Source organism: Heloderma suspectum, chromosome 3 (assembly GCF_057233095.1).
Source record: "Heloderma suspectum isolate Gila_16-S chromosome 3, 16-S_ref, whole genome shotgun sequence".
In the NCBI taxonomy this organism is placed as follows: domain Eukaryota; kingdom Metazoa; phylum Chordata; class Lepidosauria; order Squamata; family Helodermatidae; genus Heloderma; species Heloderma suspectum.
This window is the reverse complement of record NC_139460.1, coordinates 86,772,071-86,797,625: the sequence shown is the minus strand read 5'-3', so window position 1 is coordinate 86,797,625 and position 25,555 is coordinate 86,772,071. Positions and strand designations below refer to the sequence as shown.

Genomic DNA, 25,555 nt, shown 5'->3' with positions numbered 1-25,555 from the left:
TCTCAGTTATACCTATCAGGTCATAATTTCCCTCTTGTATTAAGAGTTCAAGTTTGTTCTGTTTGTTTCCCATACTCTGGGCATTAGAATATAGACATCGAAGACCATGTGCTTCATAGTCTGGCTTTCTTCCTACATGTGTCTGAAGACTATTATTGGGCACTATCAGAGCTGTTCTCTCCGTTGCAGTGCATGCGCCTACATCCATTCTTACCCCCAACATTACATCTCCCTTCCCCGTAGGATTCAGTTTAAAGCCCTCCTGATGAAGTTCTTCATGCTGTGGCCAAACACATTCTTCCCATCCTTTGTGAGGTGCAACCGTCCCTAGCCAACAGCCCATCTTCCAGGAAGTATAGCCCGTGGTCCCAGAATCCAAATCTCTCTCGTCGGCACCACCTTCGTAGCCAGTCATTTACCCGGACCTTATTTATGTATGGAAAAAATGTACAAGTAATATTATATATACAATTGTCTGATCACTTATTTTAAAAAACATTTTAGGGGACCGGTATGAACTTCATGCTGCAACTGAAACTACTCCCAGTGTTGTTGTCCACGTGTGTGAAACTGATGAGGAACATGAGGAACTAGAAGGGGAAGAAGCCACCAAGAAACCAAAACCAAAAATTATTCAAACCAGGAGGCCAGACTATACTCCTGCCTATCAAAGTTGAACTACATAGAGCTTTCAAGCGTTCCAAACTGGCATGCTCAAGGGAGACGTCGATGAAATGACAGGTCACAGATTTGATGACATTACAGATGGAAGCAGAAATTCAAATGGAAAGATACTTTACGAAAGGGAATGTCTTCATTTGTTTGTCTTTCAGTGCTGCACATTGGCTCATGAGACAGATCCCAACATAAAGTTCCTGAATGGTTGTCTTGGAGAATAATCAAATTTGGTGGCACTGGGGCAAATATATATATACTGTTTGTGCTTAGGAATATTTCCAGATACTCTAGATTTCTGTTACAAAGCAGCTGGGGATACCTTCCCTGTTTATGTATATGCCCTATGGTAAATGTATCTAATTCATAGATTAGACAGTGTGGCTGCAATTCGAAAATACACTCATTGGTGAATACATCCTATTGGAATCAGCAGGGCAAACAAGTGGGTGTATTAGGATTGCAGCTTGTATATGGCATATGGTGATAAAGAGAGTTTTAAAGATGAAGTAAGAAATTGTTAATCATTTTTCATATTGTTTCTGCATGCATGTAGAACTTCAGAAGTAAGTTTATTTAACTTTGTACTTTCTAATTTTACATTGTTGAGAAAAATGATCTCAGATACTGATTTCTCGGCTTTCTTTCTGAATTATGTTTGTATTGGTTTCATTTTTCCAATGGGAACACATTTTTAGTAGAACACTTTTAAGTTTGGTGCAATATCCCATTTTAATGTTAACTGCCAATGTATGGTTTATCTAGAAAATCTATAAATTGTTCAGATTTTAAGTGAGTGGATGATTTTAAATTATTCTAAATGAAAGTATTTATATTGGTTTAAACCATCTTGACTTCTTTATTGTACTATCAGAAGTACAAGAAACCTGCAAATTACTATTGTTACAGTTCACAAGCAGTGAGAGAATATAAGCTGTATTTTCTTAGCCACAAATGTGTACATTTATAACTGTTGCTGTTAAATGTTGTTAATGGTGCTAGTGTGTAAACAAATGTGAAATGTGGCAGAAGGATGGAGTGCCTTTTTCTCATGAATTCTGGGGGGGAGGGGTGATGGTTGCACTAGCTGAAGGCTTATTTAGTTGTTTTTTCTTTTAATTGGCAGTGAATATTTGATAGAGCTGTGTTCTGCTTAAGCATGATCAACCAAGGTATAATTCTCAATATTTGATGCGAAGCCACAATGCATTTTTTCCACGCTTTGCTGTAGGAGCAGCATTCTGTAAGTTACTGCTAAAAGGCTAGTGACACACCCTGTTCAAGCTCTTTCTAAGTTTTACAAACAAAACTTAACTGCATAGTGACATCCCACTTCAAGTATCTCTAGGGATTTCCTTTTGGAAAGGACTCTTGAAATGAAATTAAGAGGCTTTTAAAAATAAACACACTTCACAATTTGTGATGACTAAGCAACAGTGTTTTTTCCTTTCTTTATGGTGGTAAGGGATTTCATGCCATTTGTAACTTTTTTGGAAATAAAAAGCCTGGTATTTTCTTAATATGTCAGTAGGGCTCTGTTTTAGGAGAACATGTTCTATTAGTTACAAAAGAGAAATTCAGTTAGAGGGGTTCCACTACAAAGGTCTACCGTCCTTTTTGGAACAGATGTAGCCACCACAGTATAAATAGCTATATAAAGTCAGCAGTACTGAAAGTATTATATTTGTAATAATCCTGCTTTTCCCAAGATGTGTGTTAAAAGCTATCAAGCCAATGCAATACAAAGACAAATGGAATAGCAGTCTGTATTTTGTTTTCTTTCAAAGCGCAGTAAAAAGTTCAATAGACCTAGAGTACTCCTTTTTGTACCAAATTAACACTAAACGATATACGGTCCTTGCCTTAGGGCTGTCCTCTGTACTTGTTCCTGCCTTGCTTTTTAAAACACAAATGCAGGATATCACACTGCAGATCTTGATTGTATTGATGTTTTCCCCCTGTACTGTATCAATTACTTCTGTATTGTCCATGTTTTAAAATGCCAATCTACAAACTAGTTTAGCTGGAGGACTATTTATTATTTATTTACAATATTTATATACCGCTCCATGTCTAAGCAGATTCTGGAGTGGTGGGAAAAAAAAATGGAATAAAGCACAGTATTAAAAGTTGTTTAAAGAACAGAATACCAATAAAAACTGTGGCTGGTCAATTGGGAAAGGCTTATTGAAATAAAAATGTATTCAGCAGATGAATATCAGCAGATGCTGGAAACAAAACAATGTTGGTGTCTGCCTGACATCCCGAGGCAGGAAGTTCCATAGTGAGGGAGCTACCACGCTGAAGGCTCTACTGCAGGTGGATTCCAGCTGGACCATAGCTTCATGCGGAATCACCAGGAGAGCCTCATCTGCTGACCTCAATGACTGTATATGTTGGTAAGGGACAAGGCGCTTCCTCAGGTATACTGGTCCCAAGTTGTAGGGCTTTATACACTAGTAGCAAAACCTTAAACCTGGCCTGGTAGTGAATAGGCAGCTAGTGCAGTTCCCTTAGCACAGAAGATACATGCTGAAAAGGGGCAGCTCGTCACTGCAGCTGAGCTGCTGCTGCATTCTGCACTAGCAGCAGCGTCTGGACCAGCTCACATAGTGTGTTGCAGTAGACCAGTCTTGAAGTTAGTTGCGCCTGTACCACTGTAGCCAAGCTATCTGGCTGAACACCAGGAAAAACTTCCTGACTGTCAGAGCAATTCGACAATGGAACCAATTACCTACGGAGGTGGTGGGCTCTCCCACACAGGGGTTCAAGATGAGGCTGGACAGCCATCTGTCAGGGATGCTCTGACTTGGATTCCTGCATGGAGCAGGAGGTTGGACTCTGTGGTCTTATAGGCCCCTTGCAATCCCACTATTCTATTATTATTATTATTATATTTATATCCCACCTTTTTCCCAATACTGGGAAACTATTCTATGATTCTATCCTTGTCCATGAGAGGCCATAGCTGGCATACCAGTCAAAGCTGGTGAAAGACACTCCAAGCCAGCAGGGCCACTTGGGCCTCCGGCGACAATGATGGACCTACGAGTACCCCAGACTACGTACCTGATCTTTCAAAGGGAGTGCAACCCCATCCAGAACAGGCAATAAATGTATCTTCTGGGCTCGGGAACCATTCACTATGCATGTACAGATTGTAAAATCTGTTACGTCTGTGGTTTGTGGATTTTCAGGCACCTCTCATTCCATCCTCCATTCATTGACAGAATCGGATTTTTTTTAGTTTACGAATTTGCACAAATCTGCAGTGCAAAAATGCACAAATTTCCCCCAAATATGCATTTCCACACCTTAGCCTATGGGGAAATGTAAATTTTTGGCCAGGGGAGTGTGTGTGTGCACGTATTTTTCTACGATGAAATTTGCACTAAATTCTCGCAGGTTAGAAAAATTGTCCACAAGTCTGCAGAATCCACCCAGCAGGGGAAATGCCAGGTCTCTGCAGAATCTGCAAGTTGGATTCATAAACATTCAAACTCATTTGGTTCCTTTGTGGATTTCTCCAACATCCCTACCATTCACCCACAGGACTTCTATCTCCACAGGCTGCAGCTTCAGTTTATTGGCCCTCATCTAGCCCATCACTGAGTCTAGGCACTGATCCGGGACTTTCACAGACTCGCCTGATTCAGATGTCATAGGGAGGTAAAGGTTTGTATCATCAGCATACTGATGGTACTTGGTTCCAAATCCCCTGACTACTCCCAGTGGCTTCATATAGATGATGAACAACATTGGGGACAAGGTGGTAGCCTACAGAACCCCATAGCTCACTTGCCAAGGGACTGAGGAATAGTCACTCAATGGTACTTTCTGAAATTGATCCTGCAGGTAATGCCCAACACATGGAGCTGATCCGGGAGGATACCATGGTATCAAAAGCTGATGAGATTGAGCAGAATTAACAAGGTTGCACTCCCCTGACCCTCTTTCAATAAAGGTTATCATCAGGGTAACCAAGGCTGATGTAGTCCCATAGCCAGGTCGAAACCCAGATTGGAATGGGTCTAGAGATGATCAGTATCCTCCAAAAGTGCCTGCAGTTGCTCTGCCATGACCCTCTCGGGTACCTTCTTTAAAAAGGGGGTATGCTGGGCTGTAGTTGTCAAATATTATTGGGTCCAGAGTGGATTTCTTCAAGAGTGGTTGCACTACTGCCTCCGTAAGGACAGCCGGAACCCACCCCTTCATGTAAGGATGCATTTACCACTCCCTGGACCACCCAGTCATACCTCCTTGGCTAGCTTTTATTAGCCACAAATGGCAAGGACCAAGTATTACATTTGCAAGCTTCCGCCATGCATTAAAAACGTGGTTGTTCAGGCAGGCATTTTGTTAGGGTATTTTTAGAAATATGATGTTTTAATGTGGAATTTTATTGTTTTAAACTGTTGTATTATTGTACATCAGCCAGAGTGGCCGGGTGACCGGCCAGATGGGCGATTAAGAAATTAAATAAGTGTCACTGGGGTAAATAGTACTTAATGTACAAATAACTATACTTGAGCTGCAATCCTGCAAACAGGGTTGCTTCAGGTCCATGGTTGTCAAAGATTTAGACTGCCTAACTATGTACAGAGAATTTCAACATTAGTCCCACACAAATGGGGCTAAGTCAGCTTAATGTTAGTATTCAACTGGACTGCTTTAGGGATTTTACCTACATTGACCAACTACTACTCGATTCTCATGTATTTAAGTACAGAATATAAGCAAGACAAGCATAATTTACTACTTATAAAACAGAAATATACCTTATGACACATTTGATGCATCCCTTGAAAAATATACTTCACTGCTCACAAGTAACAAGATAACATTTGTTATTGTTATTTATTTGATTTGTAGCCCACGTTTCTACCGAGAAAAAATGGCGCTCAAGGTGGCTACATTTGATAATTGCAGCAAGAGAGGAGTGGCATAATTGTTTTAACTGAGGCCTCATTTATCTTGTCCCATGTCACCACCTCATACAGCTGACATAGGGCTTGCTGCTAAAAGGTGTGGTTGGTTGCAGCCTTGCTAATTCTTGAGAGCCCAGAACAGACTGAGCCAACAGCTAAGCTGCTATGGTGCAGCCATGATCTAAGTATCTAGTGCCACCGTACTTGTGCGTGGCAAGGCTTTGAAGACTGTAGGATTGTTTGGCAGTGGGAGGGGGGAATCTTCTCTCTCATGTGCATGAGTACAGCTATTCTGCAAAACACTCCACTAATACTTTGGAGAAAGCAGTGCCCAATTGTATTCTAATTTGCTTCAACAGAAGCAAGAAAACAGACATGATTTCCAGTGTTATGTCTAAAATGCTGCATGAAGCAAATAGACATTCAAGGGCATGGTGAACTTAGGCAGACTAAAATGTTGTGCAATTTTAGCCAACCTGAGCATGAGCAGTGTTGAATGAAAGTGAACTTGACCTGGGGGGAAACTTGGAACCCCCCAAACCGCCAATCATAGCTGAAGCCTACTGTGTTCTGAATTTCTGTTTTGGTACTACTACATCTATTTAACATGAGTAGATAATTTATGAGAGCATTTAAAAATATTTTGTGGTTCAATAGCTCAGTATTTAATATCAAATCAATTACATTCAAACAAGGTACAAATTGGTTACAACTCACATAATGTATTAAATTTAACTGATATCAGAAGCCTTTAGTCATGCAAAATTTCAAATATCTGTAACTAAATTTATCAGTTCCCAAGTAACATATCCCCTTCATGGATCACTGCCTTGTTGTGGCGAAGGGGCTTGCGTAACTCAGTGAAGCCATAAGCTATGCCGTGCAGGGCCACCCAAGACGGACAGGTCATGGCGGAGAGTTCTGACAAAATGTGGTCCACTGGAGAAAGAAATGGCAACTCATTCCAGTATTCCTGCCAAGAAAACCCCATGGAACGTATCACAAGGCTAAAAGATACGATGCCGGAAGATGAGCCCCTCAGGTCGGAAGGTGTCCAATATACTACTGGGGAAGAGCAGAGGGAATTTCCAAGTAGCGCCAGAAAGAGTGAAGCGGCTGGGCCAAAGCTGAAAGGACACTCAGCTGTGGATGTGTCTGGTGGTGAAAAGAAAATCCAATGCTGTAAAGAACAATATTGTTTAGGAACCTGGAATGTAAGATCAATGAATCAAGGTAAGCTGGAGGTGGTCAAACATGAGATGGCAAGATTGAACATCGACATCTTGGGAATCAGCAACATAAAATGGACAAGCATGGGCAAATTTAATACAGGTGACCATCATATCTACTACTGTGGGCAAGAATCCCTTAGAATAAATGGAGTAGCACTCGTAGTCAACAAAAGGGTGGGAAAAGCAGTACTTGGGTACAATCTTAAAAACGACAGAATTATCTCAGTACGAAGCCAAGGCAAACCATTCAACATCACAGTAATTCAAGTCTATGCCCCAACCACTGAGGCTGAAGAAGCTGAGGTTGATGGGTTCTATGAAGACCTACAACACCTTCTAGAACTAACACCAAAAAAAGTTGTCCTCTTCATCATAGGGGATTGGAATGCTAAAGGAGGAAGTCAAGAAATAACCTGGATAACAGGCAAGCATGGCCTTGGTGTACAAAATGAAGCAGGACAAAGGCTAAAAGAGTTTTGCCAAGAGAACACGCTGATCATAGCAAACACTCTTTTCCAACAGCACAAGAGGCGACTTTACACATGGACATCATCAGATGGTCAATATCGAAATCAGATTGATTATGTCCTTTGGAGCCAAAGATGGAGAAGCTCTATACAGTCAGTAAAAACAAGACCTGGAGCTGACTGTGGCTCAGATCATGAGCTGCTTCTTGCTTAAATTGAAGAACGTAGGGAAAACCACTAAACTATTCAGGTATGACCTAAATCATATCCCTTATGAATATACAGTGGAGGTGAGGAATAGATTTCAGGGATTAGACCTGATAGACAGAGTGCCTGAGGAACTATGGACGGAAGTCCGTAACATTGTTCAGGAGGCAGCAACTCAATCCATCCCAAAGAAAAATAATGCAAGAAAGCCAAGTGGCTGTCTGATGAGGCTTTACAAGTAGCTGAAGAAAGAAGGGAAGCGAAAAGCAAGGGAGAAAGGGGGAGATATATCCAACTGAATGCAGAGTTCCAGAGAATAGCAAGGAGAGACAAGAAGGCCTTCTTAAATGACCAATGCAAAGAAATTGAGGAAACAATGGGAAAGACTAGAGATTTTCTTCAAGAAAATTGGAGATCTCAAGGGAACGTTTTGTGCAAAGTCAGGCATGATAAAGGACAAAGAAGGCAGGAACCTAACAGAAGCAGATGAGATTAAGAAGAGGTGGAAAGAATACACAGAAGAACTATACAGGATCTGAATGTCCCTGATAGCCACGATAGTCACATGCGGTCACTGAACTTGAGCCGGACATCCTAGAGAGTGAAGTCAAGTGGGCCTTAGGAAGCATTACTAACAACAAAGCTAGCGGAGATGACAGTATTCCAGCTGAGCTATTTACAATCCTCAAAGATGATGCTGTTAAAGTGCTGCACTCAATATGCCAACAAATTTGGAACACTCAACAGTGGCCACAAGACTGGAAAAGGTCAGTTTACATTCCAATTCCAAAGAAGGGCAACGCCAAAGAGTGTTCAATCTACTGTACAATTGCACTCATTTCACATGCCAGCAAGGTTATGCTCAAAATCCTACAAGCTAGGCTTCAGCAGCATGTGAACCGAGAACTACCGGAAGTACAAGCTGGGTTTCAAAGAGGCAGAGGAACTAGAGATCAAATCACCAACATTGCTGGATCACGGAGAAAGCAAGAGAATTCCAGAAAAACGTCTATTTCTGCTTCATTGACTATGCTAACGCCTTTGATTGTGTGGATCACAACGAACTGTGGCAAATTCTTAAAGAGATGGGAGTACCAGACCACCTTACCTGTCTCCTGAGAAACCTGTATGAGGGTCAAGAAGCAACAGTAAGAACCAGACATGGAACAACTGAGTGGTTCAAAATTGGGAAAGGAGTACGACAAGGCTGCATATTGTCGCCCTGCTTATTTAACTTATATGCAGAGTACATCATGAGAAACGCCGGGTTGGATGAATCACAGGTCGGAATTAAGATTGCCGGGAGAATTATCAACAACCTCAGATACGCAGATGATACCACCCTAATGGCAGAAAGTGAAGAGGATCTCAAGAGCCTCTTGTTGAGGGTGAAAGAGGAGAGTGCAAAAGCTGGTTTGAAACTCAACATTAAAAAAACGAAGATCATGGCATCTGGCCCCATCACTTCCTGGCATATGGAAGGGGAAGAAATGGAAGCAGTGACAGATTTTATTTTATTGGGCTCCAAGATCACCGCAGACGGTGATTGTAGCCATGAAATTAAAAGACACTTGCTCCTTGGGAGGAAAGCTATGGCAAACCTAGACAGCATACTAAGAAGCAGAGACATCACCTTGCTGACAAAGGTCCATCTAATCAAAGCTATGGTTTTCCCAGTAGTAACGTATGGCTGTGAGAGCTGGACTATAAGGAAGGCTGAGCGCCGAAGAACTGATGCTTTCGAACTGTGGTGCTGGAGAAGTCTCTCACGAGCCCCCTGGACTGCAAGGAGGTCAAATCAGTCAATCCTAAAGGAAATCAATCCTGACTGCTCATTGGAAGGACAGATACTGAAGCTGAAGCTCCAATATTTTGGCCACCTAATGTGAAGAGAAAACTCTCTGGAAAAGACCCTGATGCTGGGAAAGACTGAAGGCAAAAGGAGAAGGGGACGGCAGAGGATGAGATGGCTAGATAGCATCACTGATGCAATGAATATGGACTTGAGCACGCTCTGGGAGAGAGCGCAGGACAGGAAAGCCTGGCGTGCTATGGTCCATGGGGTCACGAAGAGTCGGACACGACTGAACGACTGAACAACAACAACAAGTAACATATTTCTAACGTTAGAAGAAAGGTCCTTTCATTAAACTGAAATGCTCCCCCTTTTTTTTTTTTTAGTTCAGGCCATTTCCTTGTTCATTCAATTTGCACGGATAAAAAAATTATGGAGGCCATGATCTGTTCCCCAAAATGTACACTTGGGGTGAGTATATGCTTTCCCAGATGTTTTGGTTGGTTGGCTTTTTTATAACAGTGGAGCAAAAGTTACAGCACTCACAAAAATAACCATATAAAATGCCAGCATGCATCGAAATCCAATCTACCAATTTCTTTTAATTGCTCCTATGTAAGAAATAGAAAACCTGCTTAACTTTAAGATATTAAATGTTTAGTGTGCCACTCAGCTGTTATTGGCATGTGTGCACAGAAAACTCATACTTTATATTATAAATTCTGCAGATATGTGTTTCCTGTTGTGTTAGTCAAATCTACAAACAGTAGACTTTAAAAAAAACAAAGAAAACCCCATCTCCTAGACCTTTAACCTGCCAAAACTCTGCTTAAAAATTATCCATGCTTACTATAATCTGAATATTTGTATATACCAATGGGATGGATTAGAGTTAACAGAAATACTTTCCTTGTCCTGCAGGGGGAGCTAAATATCCAACAATATAGCATTGGTTGCTATAAGCTAGAGGCTGTAGCCTCAGAATCTTTAAATGACAATAGTAACTAAGAAACCTGACAAAGAGCAGCTTGTTTCAGCAATACCCTTTAGGTGTATTCCCTCTATAGGAAATAAAAAAGCAGTAGTAGAAGTACAAATCAAACACCTACGTAGCCTTGCTTTTGTGGAAACGCAAATTCGATCCCACACCCCACCCTGCCCCGCCCCACCCGCTTGTAACTCCCAACATACATTGTTGTGACTGATGCAATATGTTGGAAACCTCAAGAGGAAAATGCTTGTGAATGCTTCAGAGGGTTCCAGTTCATGATATTTTGCCCTAGAAAACCTATAGTTGATGCAACACATGGCAAGTTCTAACATGTTTTATAAGGTTTTATGTTGTACTTTGTGGTTTAAATTTTTGTGAACTGCCCAGAGAGTTTCGGCTATTGGGCGGTATAGAAATGAAATGAATGCGTGCATGCATGAAGGTGGAGGGAGAGAGAATATTTTTTAAAACCTCAATGACTCTGCCTCAGTTCTCCATGAGAGCTGGCGCTGGGGATTTGGTCTTATATTTGTAGAGACTGACTTCAAATCTTTATTTACGCAAGTACTCCAATGTACATTTGTCAGAGGCAGGGTGCTGGCTGGGAAATGCTGGCAGTCGTAGGATTTTTTTCTGTCTAAACATGCATAGGATTGCGCCCTTATGATACAATCCCATGGACACACCGCTGGGAGTAAGTCCTTACGATACAATCCCATGGACACACAGCTGGGAGTAAGTCCCAGTTAACTCAGTGGGGCTTACATCTGAATAGACATATGTAGGATTGCACTGCACAAGGGCTACCGAGATGAGATGTGACTGATGAAATACAGTCCTGAAGAACTCCAGGGTACTTTATAAATCATAATTTGTTTCCCATTAAAAGGATCTCAGGGCTGGGAAAGCTTTCTGCCTGACAATACTACACTGAAAGATCTATGGTCTGATTCAGTTAAGGCAACTTGGTATGGTGAAAAGTAATAGTATTTTATTCTATGGAAGAGCAAATGCATGACTTGTCATACAGTAGGTGGAGAACATAAAGCCCGTCCTTTGAGAAAATTGGTTTTTTTCATATTCATATTATATATACGTGTGTGTGTACACACACACACACACACACAGATATACATATATACACACACTTCTCAGAGGACTTCTAATTTCTCCTACTACATTAGAGAAAACTGGAAATCCATTCCCAAATCTTGCATGCCATATGCCCAGCCACAACTACTAGTTGACTACTGAGACTTGCTCAGTGAAAATATTGACCAATTAAATAATCTGAAAGAAAAATGGGGAAAAATAACAGGTTGCAGCCCATAAGAGCTGGTAATGTGTATCCCACATCTTATTTTCCATCCACCTTCCCACGTCAGCACCCCATCCCCTCTTTTTGGGACAGAAAGAGCCAATCTACACTTTTCAACTCACATGTAGAGCCACTAAAAAAACTTATAGATAGCAGGTGCCTCAACAAAGGGCCTGTACAGCCACTTACCACATAGAATCTCCTCCATATTGCATGCCAAATCTCCATACTGGCCACCAGGGACACGTGGTGCTGATGTGGAAATTCTCTACATCAGCCAGCAGAAGCCATGAGAGGGTCATGCATCACACTGTGGTGGTAGCACAGAGAAGGTATTGGGGGAAGTCTGTTTCAAGCGGCCCTTGCATGATAAACCATACAGAGAGCTTTGGCTATTGGGCAATATAAAAATCAGACAGACAGACAGACATGTAGATTGCTGTCCTGGCTGTAATGTTTAAAAGTTATTGCCACACAGATTATTGTTACTATATTGACAACATATCCTTGACAGCTGGGGGCACAGCAAAACTTAATATGATTTAACCATTTTCTATAGCTTGCAGTGGATCTGTGAAACCCACTCACAAGACATTGCTCAGCAGCACTCATGGGCCAGATGTAACATGCATATTGGTTCTGAGACATAAAAGTTTGAAGGGAGTGGAACTGTGATCTCAGCTATGCACCCATACTCTTGAATTATCTTCTTTTGGAGGGAAACGGGGACATAAAATGTGTGAATGGTGTAGAAGGAAGGCATTCCTTTCTAAATAACTCATGCTTAGAAGCAGTTTGGGGCTGCTTTCAGATGGAGAGCTCCTATCGCTAACAATCCAAAACCACTGTGCAGCTATTGCATTTTTTCTTCCTTAGAGGATTTTTTTCTCTGGATAGAAAAGAGAGAAGTGGTGGGAAAATATAGGAGGGCAAGGGCTACAAATTTGTCTGGAGCCCCCCACCCTAAAATTCCATGAATGAGGCAGTGCAATTGCACAATAAAAGCTTCATCTGGAAGCACCTTTGACAGGGATGGTGGAGAAAAACACCTGCTGTGTTTTGGGGGGTGGGGAGGAAATTATTGCAAGAGAGATTGTGTATGTATATTACCATTCCAAAGGCAAGTCTTCATCACATTGTGATTTGTTATATGTTTGAATGCCTGTTCCATTTTGATATTGCAGACATCTGTATTGTTTATGAAGTGTAACATTGTGAAAAACATTCTAGATTGGAAGGAAGAAAAGTGCTGAGGGAAACAAATCTTTATTTTTGCAAATAAAAATACTCTTGAATTTAAGCCAGTATGTGTCTTCAATGCACTTCTACCGCATTGAAGACTCTCCTACTGAACAGTATGAATCAAGGTTACGGTTTCAAGGAAGTACTGAAACAGGGAAACGGAGTGAGGGTGAATAATCACATTTTAATGTGATTGAATTTCTACCGACTTCCTTGCGCTAGCGAGCACAATGTAGATCGGGCCCAAAAGTGGATACTGAGAGCCCTTACAGTTACAAAGAGACTTATATGTCAAGACTGGAAGGATAAACGCCCACCACCTATCATTCAGTGTACTGAAGAACTTACTGCTCTTGCTACATTTGTACATATCTCCTACAGCTGTCAGCCATGTATGGATGCTGATTTGGATATATGGGCTGCTAATATTAACATATATGTTTGAAATAGAAGTGTCAAATTCTTTTTCCCTCTTTTTATTTTCTTTTTTATTAAAGGTGATGTAAATGATTATTGTACAGGGGTAGGTTTTATTGTATGTCCTTATATATGGTTTTCCCCCTTCCTGCTCCTTTTTATTCTTTTGTGGCTCCCCACACACACACACACGTTTTTGTTTTTTGTTGCTGTTGTTATATTTCCAATTTTTTTAAAAAAAGAACTGCTTTGTCTGGATTCTACACAATTGACTAACATATACATACTCATCACAAACTTTTAGGACATTTCTATACCAGGCTAAAATCCTGCAACTTTACCGGGGTATTCTGCTTCCGGATTCTTTATAGGATTACGATGGGCTCCTTTACACGGCAGGCATGTAATTAGAACTGAAAACATCCTTTCTCAGCAACGTTCTATATTCAGAGCCATCTAGTGGCTGTATTTTAGTGAAATGCAGCCATTTCACACTGCCAATTTTTCACAATAACATCCCTGATTGCTTTATCTCTGATCCTTTTGAAAGCAGGGTAAAGCTCCAAAAGTGCAGGAGACACCTGGAGGTTGACAGCATCATGTAAGGTACCTGAAACTTCTGTTAGCAACCAATCTTGATTGCACAATATAAGCCCCATGTGGAGAGGTCCTTAGCATTTTGTTTATAAGTCACAGAGCCACTTTACGTACTTTTTGCTATGCGCAAGCAGCCCTTTCTTTCCCTTACCCATGCATGTTGCTCATGATCACATAGGGAAATGTTAGCATAAAGACTATATGCAGATACTGCCACAGATGTCACTCTAGTCACAGCAGGTGGGCAAAGTGCAGTTGCTTGTGTTGATGGGTACTCTGTGTAAAGCCCAATTCACCCTTGAGTTTCCCCATGCAATAGTGGTACTGTGCGTGCTTGTGTAAACCATGCTTCAGTTGTTGCTCCCACCATTATTAAAAGAATGATAAATCTCGCATGCCTGTGTTTGCTGGCACTGAGTGGGGTTATTACCCTCCCCACTCTCTTTCTAGAACCAACCATTGGAGCATGCTCAGTAAGGGCTTTTCTCGGTGGGCTGGCTTCTTTGAGGAGATTCCAGCAGTCCAGCCTTGCTCAAGAAGAGGTCGCTGCTCCAGAGGGAAGGTGCGCAGACTCTATGTTACTCACAGACCTGCTTTACTCGTTGTTAGGATGCAAGCAACTAAGAATGAAGATAATGATTCCTGCACAAGAAAACTGCAACAACTGTAAAAGGACTGTGAGCTCATTGTTTTTTTCTTCTGTGCACCCTGTTAGCAGCTGAAGGAAAGAAACTGTGACTTCTTTGCTGCTATGAAGCAATAGCAAACCAGACTCAATCATATCAAGAGTATTACTATCACACTTACCTGTTCTGCGTATCAATAAGAATTATTTATGTTATTTCAATATACTTTTAAGTTTAATTTCTGCTGTTGTTTCTTTTCTTTGTTATTGCAAATATGGATGGGACTCACACTGTCGGAAAAGACTGAACTGGCCTACTTCTATCTAATGCAGAGATACTGTGGGTTACACTTGCTTAAAGCATAAACTGGTTGTGTGAATCAGCCCATGGAGTTGAGTGATTATTAACAGGCAAAATGTATATGAGGCACCTGGAACATTTTAAGGAGCCATAGAATTTATTATTATTATTATTATTATTATTATTATTAATGAAGAAGTTATATTGGCCTATATGTCCCTGATGGATATTCTGAGAATTAGCAAATGTAAGTAGTACTTTTACACACTTGGCCATATAAATAACTGTCCGTAAACACTTCCAGTGTTTTGCTTCAGTAAATGATGTTTCTGTTCTGTTCCATATGTTGTTATATAATGTTCTCACCTTCTCTTCCTGCCAAATACCAGTAGCCAAAGAATGTAATAATTAAGCATACATGCCAAAGACCCACTACAAGTAAAGTGTGCCTTTTGCTTGGCAGAGGCTGTTTGTTCTTTTGCTTTTCTGGGCCAGCTGAGCTGCCAAGAATCAGACATGAAGAAGTTCTCGAATCTATTTAAACAAACCCAGCTCTGACTTCCTACTTGCTAACCTTGCAAGAAACCCGCTGACAACAAGGGGCTGCCTCAGAACCTGGCTTTGATTGGCACACCCATTTTATTTATTTCTGTATTTATTTGCGAAACTTGTATCCTGCCTCTTCACTCCCAATAGAGCACTAAAGGCAGTTCTTGGCTTTTTCTTTTCTTTTTTTATGTGCTGGTGTTGGGAGAGAGTAGCCCTCCCAAAATGGAAGAAGTAGTAATGGTAACAGCAGCAGCTGTCAGGGTACAAGAGAGAACCGTATTGGCCCTGAATGTCTGCATCAGTCCACAAGACATTTTCCGGGGGGCGGGCGGAGAGAAGGACTTCAGGACAACAGAATGAGAAGTGTGTTGGAGTATTATCCAGATTTTCATGGAATCAGCTTTGGTCTGTCAGGGACACACGAAGCAAGATAAGCTGAGTGTACCGTATCTTTAAAAGCCGGTTTTCAGGGGTCATACAGCTCTTGAAAGGAAAATACTTCCAGGTGGCGTGCGGGAAGTAGAAATGAACATCATTATTTTTATTTTTTATTTATTTAAAACATTTCTTGGATGCCTTTGCCTTTCGGGGCAAAGCCCCCACCCCCATGGCTTACAGCAATAAAATATAGAGCTGCCAAGGACTGAGCATCATTAAACTGGCAGGGGCTGCTCAACCAGTGAGAGATGCTTGTTTCCCAGCCCATATCCAGGCTCCCCCCTGCTACTGCACTGTTATGAATGGAGAGCAACTAATAAGCTCCCTATGAGAGCAATCCCCCCCCCGAATTTTGCCCTATTCCTCAATGTGTGCAATTTTGCCTTGAGAAGCCAAAATCCCTAGTTCTTGAGTGTAGCATCTGAAGGCTCCCCCTGACAGCAGCCCACCCCCAATTTCACCCCATTCCAGCAAACTGTTGACAAGTTATTGCTCCCACCCAACCTTTCTCCTTCTCTGGGCACTTTCTCCCTGCTTGCAGTGACAGGCTCTCAAGACCTCGCCAGATTGGAGAAGCGACTGTACATAACATCAAAGAAGGGACTTTACACAATATTGGAGATGCAATTTAACACAACAATGGAGAAGCAAATTAATGCAGACATCAGAGAAGTGCAACATCATGGAGGCTAATTACTGGCACAATGGGAGTGCAGGCCAATTCTGAAGGCTGGAGAGCCTCAGTGAGGTCACAGCCAGGTGAAAGACACACCCTTGGGCAGGGCTATCATGCCAAAGTAAATGCAGAGGATAGGGGCACAGAGTTCCAGAAGCGCAGAGAACCCAAATTAACAAAATAAAATGAAGAAAAGTAGTCTCAGAAAATCTGGTTTTTCTACCGGAAACCTCTGGTGTGGCTGCAGATTGGCCACAATGTCTTCTGCTGCCAGTGACCTCAAAATGCCCCCAATTCGCAGCAAATCCCCAGTGAGGACAGCCCCGTGGTCAAGCTCATCTCGCCACTTTTCGCCAAGAAAAGCTTTACCAGCTTAATTCCTATGTGTCAAAAAGCTGGTAAAAACACAGAAAAAGCATCTATATTAAAATATATTTTAAGATGGTTACCCTATTGGGAAAGAAGGTTGAAAGCGTGTCAAACAGTGGTATCACTCATGAGGCTTCTATAAGAGGTGATGTATTCTTCCCATGTTGATTCACAGAGTCTTACTAGTCAGTGCTTAACTGAGCTTTTGGCAAGTCATGACCTGAGCAAATTAGTTAGTTAGCTCCATGTCTTTACCTGTGAAGATTCTAGAGAGGCATAATAAAAGGGCAGCAGATCAAGAGCAAACATGCTAGGATCAATAAAACTGCAGGTTAAGCAAATTCACACAATATATAATTTTAAACAAAACTTAAATACAAAGACTGCCATAGCCCATGAAATTTGTGCTAACCAGCGAAAGCAATAAATGTGGATTACGCTTATCCAGAGCTAGAAAGGTCTCTTTGATCCCAGTCCAAGTGGCAAGTTTTAGGCTATGAAGGTATTAATACCATGTTTGCTGCTGATCCAGAAGTTACTTACAGTAATAATCTTGAACCAAACCCTCACTTTTGTTGATTGTAGGGGTTAGAAATCTAATGGTACTTTAGCTATACCCTTTGTCCACTATCTTGGGTCACTCTCTGGTCCTGGTGTTTTGCTCTACAGTGTAAACTTGCACCTATCTGAGGAACCGACTATGGTGGTGTTTACACAATTTGTTTTTTCAAGGTGAGACTGATAGAAAGGACCCCTTTGCTTAAGTTCTTGATTGCTTCAACGTTGACTTTTGTCTTTGCTTGTGCAAATAAATCCCACCTTGAAAGTTAAGGGCTAGTTTTAGTGAACCAAACAACAATAAAAACAATCTCTTACTGTGATAACCTGGGAGAGAAGTATCATATTTCCAACGGGCTCCATATCAGAAATTACAACAAATGGTGCAAATTCCAGCCTCGCTCTGTGCCCTATCTAAAGAATTTCATTTTCTGCTGATGCTCTAACCATGTGATAATTCCATTTGGCTAAGTTGAACTGGCACATAGTGCTATAACCACCTGTGGGTCTGTTATCGTGATATAGCTCTAGCCTTCAAGACCAGAGTAAGACTCAGTTAATTGAGAGTGAATGATCTCAGCTGTGTTCCTCTGGGAAGTGTCCCCCCCCTCCATTCCTTTACAGAGTATGGGAAGCAGCAATAGTCAACCTGTGATTGGCTCCTTGAAATCTTCTTTGAGTTGAGTAAGTTGAGTTAATCCTGGCAACCTTTTGTCCCTGCCTACACTGCTGGGAGTTAGAGCACCTCCCCCCTCTCTTCCTTCACTCAGTGTCACTCATCATTAACTGATCATAAATTTCATGGCTGACCTTTCTTCATTGCTTTTACCAGTATGGATTTTCATTCTGATTTCTGAATAGATTTTCAAAGAACTAACATAACTTTCTTGGTAGCAATCGAGAGCTTCCATTACTAATACTTCAATTATGGTTTTGCTTAAATTTGTTTTCTTGCTCTGTGGCTTCTGCTTTTTCAAAAACAATTATCTCAGCTTGAATTTCTAGTAGGGAATGTCACTTCTCCTACTCCAAAAAGCCCTGCCACTTACCCCAAATAATAACTCATGTTCTCCATACCATGCTTATGAAATCACCATACCAAATGCTATGGCTTTGGTTGACATATTCCAGGTGTCATCACTTAATAGTCATTGTCCAAAGGCCCATTATTTGCAATGTGTAGGTTGCTCACTGCCCCAAAATGGCTACCACACAAATCTTGAATGGGTCCTCCTTTCCCTATCATCGATACTGATGGAACTGCACCAACACAGCAAATCTTGCTTACTTTCTTTGGGGATATCTTCTTGAGCAAAGGACCATCATGACGCTAGCTTGAGGAGGTTGGTAAATCCAGCTGTTGTTGGCCCCTTTAAACCTGACTTAATTAACATTTATATGCCATTTTAACAACTATTCACAAAGTATTTTGCAGCTTAAAAACACAACCTATAACAACAAATAATAAAATCAGTCAAATCAGCTAGCTCAGTGAAACAGATCAAAACACAGCTGCAGACAGATCTTCAAATCTGAGTCTCAGTTAACGGAGACCTTGTCACTCACAGAAGCCCAGCAGAACAAAAATAATTTTGACTGCCTCCAATAGGAGGCAAGTGATGAAGCCAAATATTCACGCTTGTTAGCTCAGACATGCAATAATTGTGGCAGCAAATTCACTATCAGTTGATTGAAATGCTGGTCTGATTGCAAGAGTGGCACCTATATGCTGTAGTGGATTTGTCACTCATGTATTTGAGCTCATTTTAAGCTCATGTATTTGAATCTGAAAGGTATGAATAAACACACCCTATTTCATCTTATCTGTGATAACATCCTTACAAATTATAACTTTGGTCAATTAGCAGTGTCTGGAGGCAGTCCAGATATACTGTCTCCACCCCACCACACCCCACATCACCACTGCAGTAGTCCTGTCTCTGGGGAACAAAAATGAGGGGGGGGCAGGCTGAGGTCCCTGAGCAAATCCATTCCTCCCTTTTTCTCTCCACCCTAAGGATGAAGGTGAGTGGTTGTTTAGCTCCCATCTCACTTGAAACAAAGGTATGCTGGTGCTTCTCCTCTCCCTCTTGTTCTAGAAGGGGAGCTGGTCTTTAGCTGTAATTCTAATGTGTTCAGATAAGGCTGAGCTTATCCTCCCCTTCCTGCAATTTCCCCCCAGGTATCTCCTGATACAGCTGAGCCCCAAACTCCACCCTTTGGAAGTTTGCCCATCATCACTACCTTCTGTTTCCATCAATCAGTCCACAATCTTCCTGCATTGCTCTAGTGGGAATGCTTTGAATATGGAAACTTTGATGCAACTTTAATTATAGGCTGCAATTACAATAATACAGTTGCAGTATGTAGGTCAGTAAGAAATCTTCCTTCATAATTCTGTGGTCTCCTGTTGCTGTATACAGTAGCATGTGCAGAATGGCTATATCTGCTAGTTTTAATAGAATTCACTCCTTATTTTCAGGATAGATTTAAAAGGCTTTCCATATTGATACAATGCCTCCTTTATGCATATTGTGTTATATTAGATATTCACCCATCTGTACAAAGATAAAAAGTTCAAACTATATGGTACTAAGTAGGAGCTGTGAGTTGGATCCAAGACCTGCCCATCAATGGAAGGGCTCTGCTCACAGAATGTACCTCTGCCTGATTTGGGGAGATCCCCTGTGCACCACAGCTCACTCCACTCAGCAGGGTCCCCTGAACTTCAGTGTAGCATTTTCAGGGGGTAGAGGGACTCTCATGGGGAGGAGGGGACAGAGAAGTTCTGCCAGCCCGGTTGCATGGGCTTAAATCTGGATCCAAACTGGAATAATACTAATTATTATTCAGAAGTAGCTCAGTAAATCAAACTCCCAAACTCATCTACTGCCATTTGACCCAATTTGGTATTGTCATTTTTATGATGATCACCTCTTTCAAAGAATGGTCTCCTCTTGGGCTCCCTCCGGATTGTCACAATACAGAATAAATTAGTTTGTCAATCCATGGCCCCAGGTTGCACCTCTGAGAATGTTAGCTATGGTAATGAGGGAAGCAGGTGTGCCTCTTTCAACTGTTTGTTGGCTTCTTACTCACCCGAGCCATCTCAGCGCCATTCAGTATCTCGGCGGATGTGGGGGTTGCACATGGGAGTATTTAACAGAGGAAGAAGAGTCACTGAAGATAAAAGCTGCTCTTACTATGCAAATATAATCATCCCACACTAGGTAAACATGTGCTTTCCAAACATGCCAGCTCATGAACACTATTGTCTTGCTGAAGGAAGGAAGCCAAGGGCATTGGCACACACCAGGCAATCAAAGTCCATGGAATTACACAGCAGGAAAAGATGTCCTCATGCAATTGCTTGCCTTAAGGCAGGCAGGGTCCATCTTAGCTACTCCCTGACTAACTTGGATCATCTGCTATTGGGCACTTCATGATGTATATTTGCACTTTGCCCCTTGATAAACAGGAAACAGCTACTTGATGAACTCTAGCAAGTTGCTCCCCCAAAAATGTGGCTTAACTTGCCAGGACTGTTCCATATTTATCAAGGGGCAAGTGGTTTGGGGATGGCACGACTGCAAGCCAACCCAAGTGAACAGACTGTATCCAAGAATGAAAAACCCTTCTAGCTTTGAAGATTACTTTTTAAAGGGAGCTCTCCAGTAAAAGCCAAAGCATGAACTCTGAAAACATTGGGCAAACGCTGGCTGCAACCCTATGCACGCTAAGTCGGGAGTAAGTATGACTGAAGTAAATGGCATTTATTTCTGAGTAAACTTGCTTACTGTATTTCTGCACAAGTCTTTTAAGGATCACCCAATACTCAGAATAGTGTATTTTTTTTTAAAGGCACATATCTCTCTGGGATTTAGATGATACACGCACACTTCACCAGTGGCTCAGAACAGTGCTTTTCAAATTGTGCTGTGGGGAATCCTGGGGTTCATCAATGATAACACGATCAGTAATGGTGGACAACTTTCCCAGAAAGACAACTTTCCCACCACTACTGATCATCGCCTGTAATACATAGACATGATTTGGTTTAGAAAACGTCCTGATTCAGCTCAGACCACTTCAGAGGTCTCCAGCTTTGACTCTGGCCTGAATCAGAACCTCACTTTGGGGAAGCTAAGATTTATTGACGCCCACTGACCAACCATCTTTTGGAAATCAACAAATGCTTCTTTTCTTTTTCTTTTCAACAGAATTGGATGAAATTTGGAGGCATAGCTTGCATAGCAGCCTGAGGGGATGAAGCCTGCCAAATTTCAAATAGATGCAGGGGCTGTTGTGGAAGTTGTGCCTTTAATTTTTTTAATTGTTTTTAAGGGAACTATCAATAACTTTTATTTCTTGGCAGTATTGGATGATACTTACAGGCATAGTTGCTCCTTCTGAGGGAATGAAATCTGCCAAAAGCTCAGACAGATAAATGCAAGGGATTTTGTGCAAGAACAACCTTTACAGTTTGGGTGGGGGGTTTCAAAAAGAAATTTGCTTACACCCACCCATCGCCTGTGTTTTTTGAGGGGGTAATTTGTATGAAAATGACACTCATTGTAGTTAAGTAACATGAAAATTATAGAAGAATAGACCCAGAGGTTAGGGGCTTACAATGAATGAAAACCAGGACCTTTTGTTTTTTCTGCTCAATGAACAGTATCAGAATCACCAAAATGTTAAGTACTTCATCCTTGATGGAGTAGATGGATGACATTCATTGAGTGTTATGACATTCATAATGGGGGTGGGGGGATGTATGAATTTTAGCAGACACACTGTCTATATCTCTGTGTCCCTCTGAATCACTCCTGAAGTTTCAGGAGGACCCAAATTTGCTTTTGCACATCTGGACTAGGGATGCTGTAGAAATCTGCTGCAGACTCAAATAAAGCCAGATTCCCAAGAATCCGACCTCTAGGGTCCTCAGTGGACCGGCTCCTCTTACCTCCGCGCACACCAGCTTACAGGTTTTGAAAAGACACAGTCCGTGAATGGCGGCTGCCATTTGTGGACTTTGGGGAAAATCATTGCCAGAAATTGCATATTTTATGCCATTTGCAGCAATAAAGCACTTACATCTATGTAAATTGCAGCCGTAAAAGTACATAGATGTAAGTGCTTTATGGCCGCAAATGGCATAAACTATGCAATTTATGGCTGTAATTTCCCCAAAGTTCACGAATGGCATCCGACCTTGCCTTTTTAAAACTGGAAAAGCACTCTGTGAAATCTGGCATGCGCACCCAGGGCTCTGGAGAAATCCAGTGAGCCCAAACAGCCCAGATTTCCCCATGACCGTCCCCCAAGACCAGACTTCTGGGGGTTTGCCCATCCCTAATCAGTACCCTTGTTTCACTTTGGACAAATCCCAAATCTGTCCAAATCAGCCCAATCCATCTTGGGATTCATGATTTGTCCAAATCTGATGCACACACATGCATGTGCACACACACACACACACATGCACGCACACACACCCCTACTTCAGATCTTGGTCCCCTGCAATTTCAGAATTGATTTTCAGTAGAAAAGGCAAATAGTTATGCACCGCTCATGGAGCAACTGTACTCATTGACAAAGGCAGTGTTTCGGAGCAGACGACTTCTTGCATGCTCAGCAAGGCAGTTTAGCTAGTGCCGGAACTACAGTGCCTCTTGGCAGTTTGACATTACAGTGTCATCACAGCTTGGCTGACCTGGTTTCCTCCAAACAACTGCTGAGGTACTGCAGTGTACAGCACCACAAAAACAAAAAACCCTGCTTGCTCTCTGATTCTAATTCTCTTAGCAACAGAAAGCACACACCTTTGCATAATCAAAATGTTTTCTCTAACTTCCTCAACATGATGCTCCCCAGATGTTTTGAACTACAACTTCCATCAGCCCCCAGCCAGCATGGCCAATGATCAGGAATTTGGGGAGTTGTAGCCCAAAACATCTGGAGGGCATAAGATTGGAGGAAGCTCTTCTAGATGATCAGGTGTGGCCTTCCACAGCCATTCAATTTGGTAATACTTTGTCTGTGTTGATTGGACCAGGAAATGAACTGCCAACATTTAATGTTGGTTTGATGGTTCCAGGAAGCCAATGAGGCAGTCCTGACACTCCATTCTACCTTTTTTCAGACTTCCTATTATCCTGGGCTACCTACATTTGTGTTGTAAACAAAAGACTAGATATTCTCCTTGATTTAGGCAGACTCAAGGTACTATTGTTGGTGAACTTTTTTTTTTAGGGAAGGAAGTGACATTTCCTTTTTTAAAGGTGAAATTAAAATAGGTTCAAAAAGCTCATCTGTGGAAAGTACAATACACTCTATGAAAAGCCTATCACATTTTTCATGTGTGCATGGAAATGTTCAAATGAGCAGGAGTCCAGTTCGACCTGGAAAGGTCGCCATATTATTAAAGGGGCACAGAACTGCCCCTTTAGCTAAAGTGAATAGCCAAAATAAACAAATCTGCTATTATAAGCCTCAAACCTCTACTGCTAATAAAAATGACATCTATTGAGTTAATAACATGATGAGGTTTACAATTGTGCCAATATGCAAGCCAATCCAATAAAAATTGCCACAGTACAGCAAGTTCAGCAGTGCTAAAAATTGACACATTTACCCTTTTAATTCCAATTATTAAACAGGCATATCATATATTTATTTTTGTGAGAACTACTGATGTTTTTTAGATCCTCTTCACTTTCTGCCATTAGGGTGGTATCGTCTGCATATCGGAGGTTGTTGATAATTCTCCCGGCAATCTTAATTCCGACCTCTGATTCATCCAACCCTGTATGTATATGTACTCTGCATATAAGTTAAATAAGCAGGGTGACAATATGCAGCCTTGTCGTACTCCTTTCCCAATTTTGAACCACTCAGTTGTTCCATCTCTGGTTCTTACTGTTGCTTCTTGACCCTCGTACAGGTTTCTCAGGAGACAGGTAAGGTGGTCTGGTACTCCCATCACTTTAAGAATTTGCCACAGTTTGTTGTGATCCACACAATCAAAGGCTTTAGTGTAGTGAATGAAGCAGAAATAGATGTTTTTCTGGAACTCTCTTGCTTTCTCCATGATGCAGCGAATGTTGGAGATTTGATCTCTAGTTCCTCTGCCTCTTTGAAACCCAGCTTGTACTTCCGGTAGTTCTCGGTTCACATTTTATGTTGCTGATTCCCAAGATGTCGATGTTCAATCTTGCCATCTCATGTTTGACCACCTCCAGCTTACCTTGATTCATTGATCTTACATTACAGGTTCCTAAACAATATTGTTCTTTACAGCATTGGATTTTCTTTTCACCACCAGACACATCCACAGCTGAGTGTCCTTTCGGCTTTGGCCCAGCCGCTTCACTCTTTCTGGTGCTACTTGGAAATTCCCTCTGCTCTTCCCCAGTAGTATATTGGACACCTTCCGACCTGAGGGGCTCATCTTCCGGCGTCATATCTTTTAGCCTTGTGATACGTTCCATGGGGTTTTCTTGGCAAGAATACTGGAGTGGGTTGCCATTTCCTTCTCCAGTGGACCACATTTTGTCAGAACTCTCTGACATGACCTGTCCGTCTTGGGTGGCCCTGCACGGCATAGCTTATGGCTTCACTGAGTTACGCAAGCCCCTTCGCCACAACAAGGCAGTGATCCATGAAGGGGGGGTAAATTGTAAGCAAGCACAATTTGTGGGGGAGGGGGAATCAGTAGCGATCATCATTAGGGCATCAGACTTAGCTCCCAATCTCCTGACTTTATGAATCTGGAGCCAACATGAGACAGCTGTAAGCCTGGTCTACGTCTGACATTTCTCCCACAGTAGGCAGCAATTACAGTGCCATGAAGACACTGCTGGATATTGCATATGCATCCTCCCTTCCCCATGATGTGAATTCTGTCTTGCCTGACACTGAAAATTTGTCATAACTTAAGTAAAGGCTCATTGTCTCATTTCTCTAGTACTTCACTTGTCCAGAGGCAGAAGGTGCATCCAGATGGGCAGCCCCTAGCACTACCAATCAAAAGACGCTGTGCAGATCTTCTGTCTTTCCCCTCCTTAATGGTGAGAAAACACAGGAAGGTTACACATGGAAGATGACGACATCTGGGCACCCACCCACTCCTTAAAATTCCATGAACAAGGCAGGGCAATCGCACAATAAA

The 25,555-nt window shown here is 41.8% G+C and overlaps 1 protein-coding gene across 1 annotated transcript in view; it reads left to right on the top strand.

Moving 5' to 3' along the window:
• Positions 1-2,848, top strand: part of RCAN1 (regulator of calcineurin 1) — a 52,983-nt gene extending 50,135 nt beyond the window's left edge. The window contains exon 4 of the mRNA XM_084843678.1: positions 505-2,848. Coding sequence (XP_084699804.1) covers positions 505-677 — 173 coding nt within the window. The 3' untranslated portion in view covers positions 678-2,848. The remainder of the gene's footprint in view (positions 1-504) is intronic.
• The last annotated feature ends 22,707 nt before the right edge of the window (positions 2,849-25,555 follow it).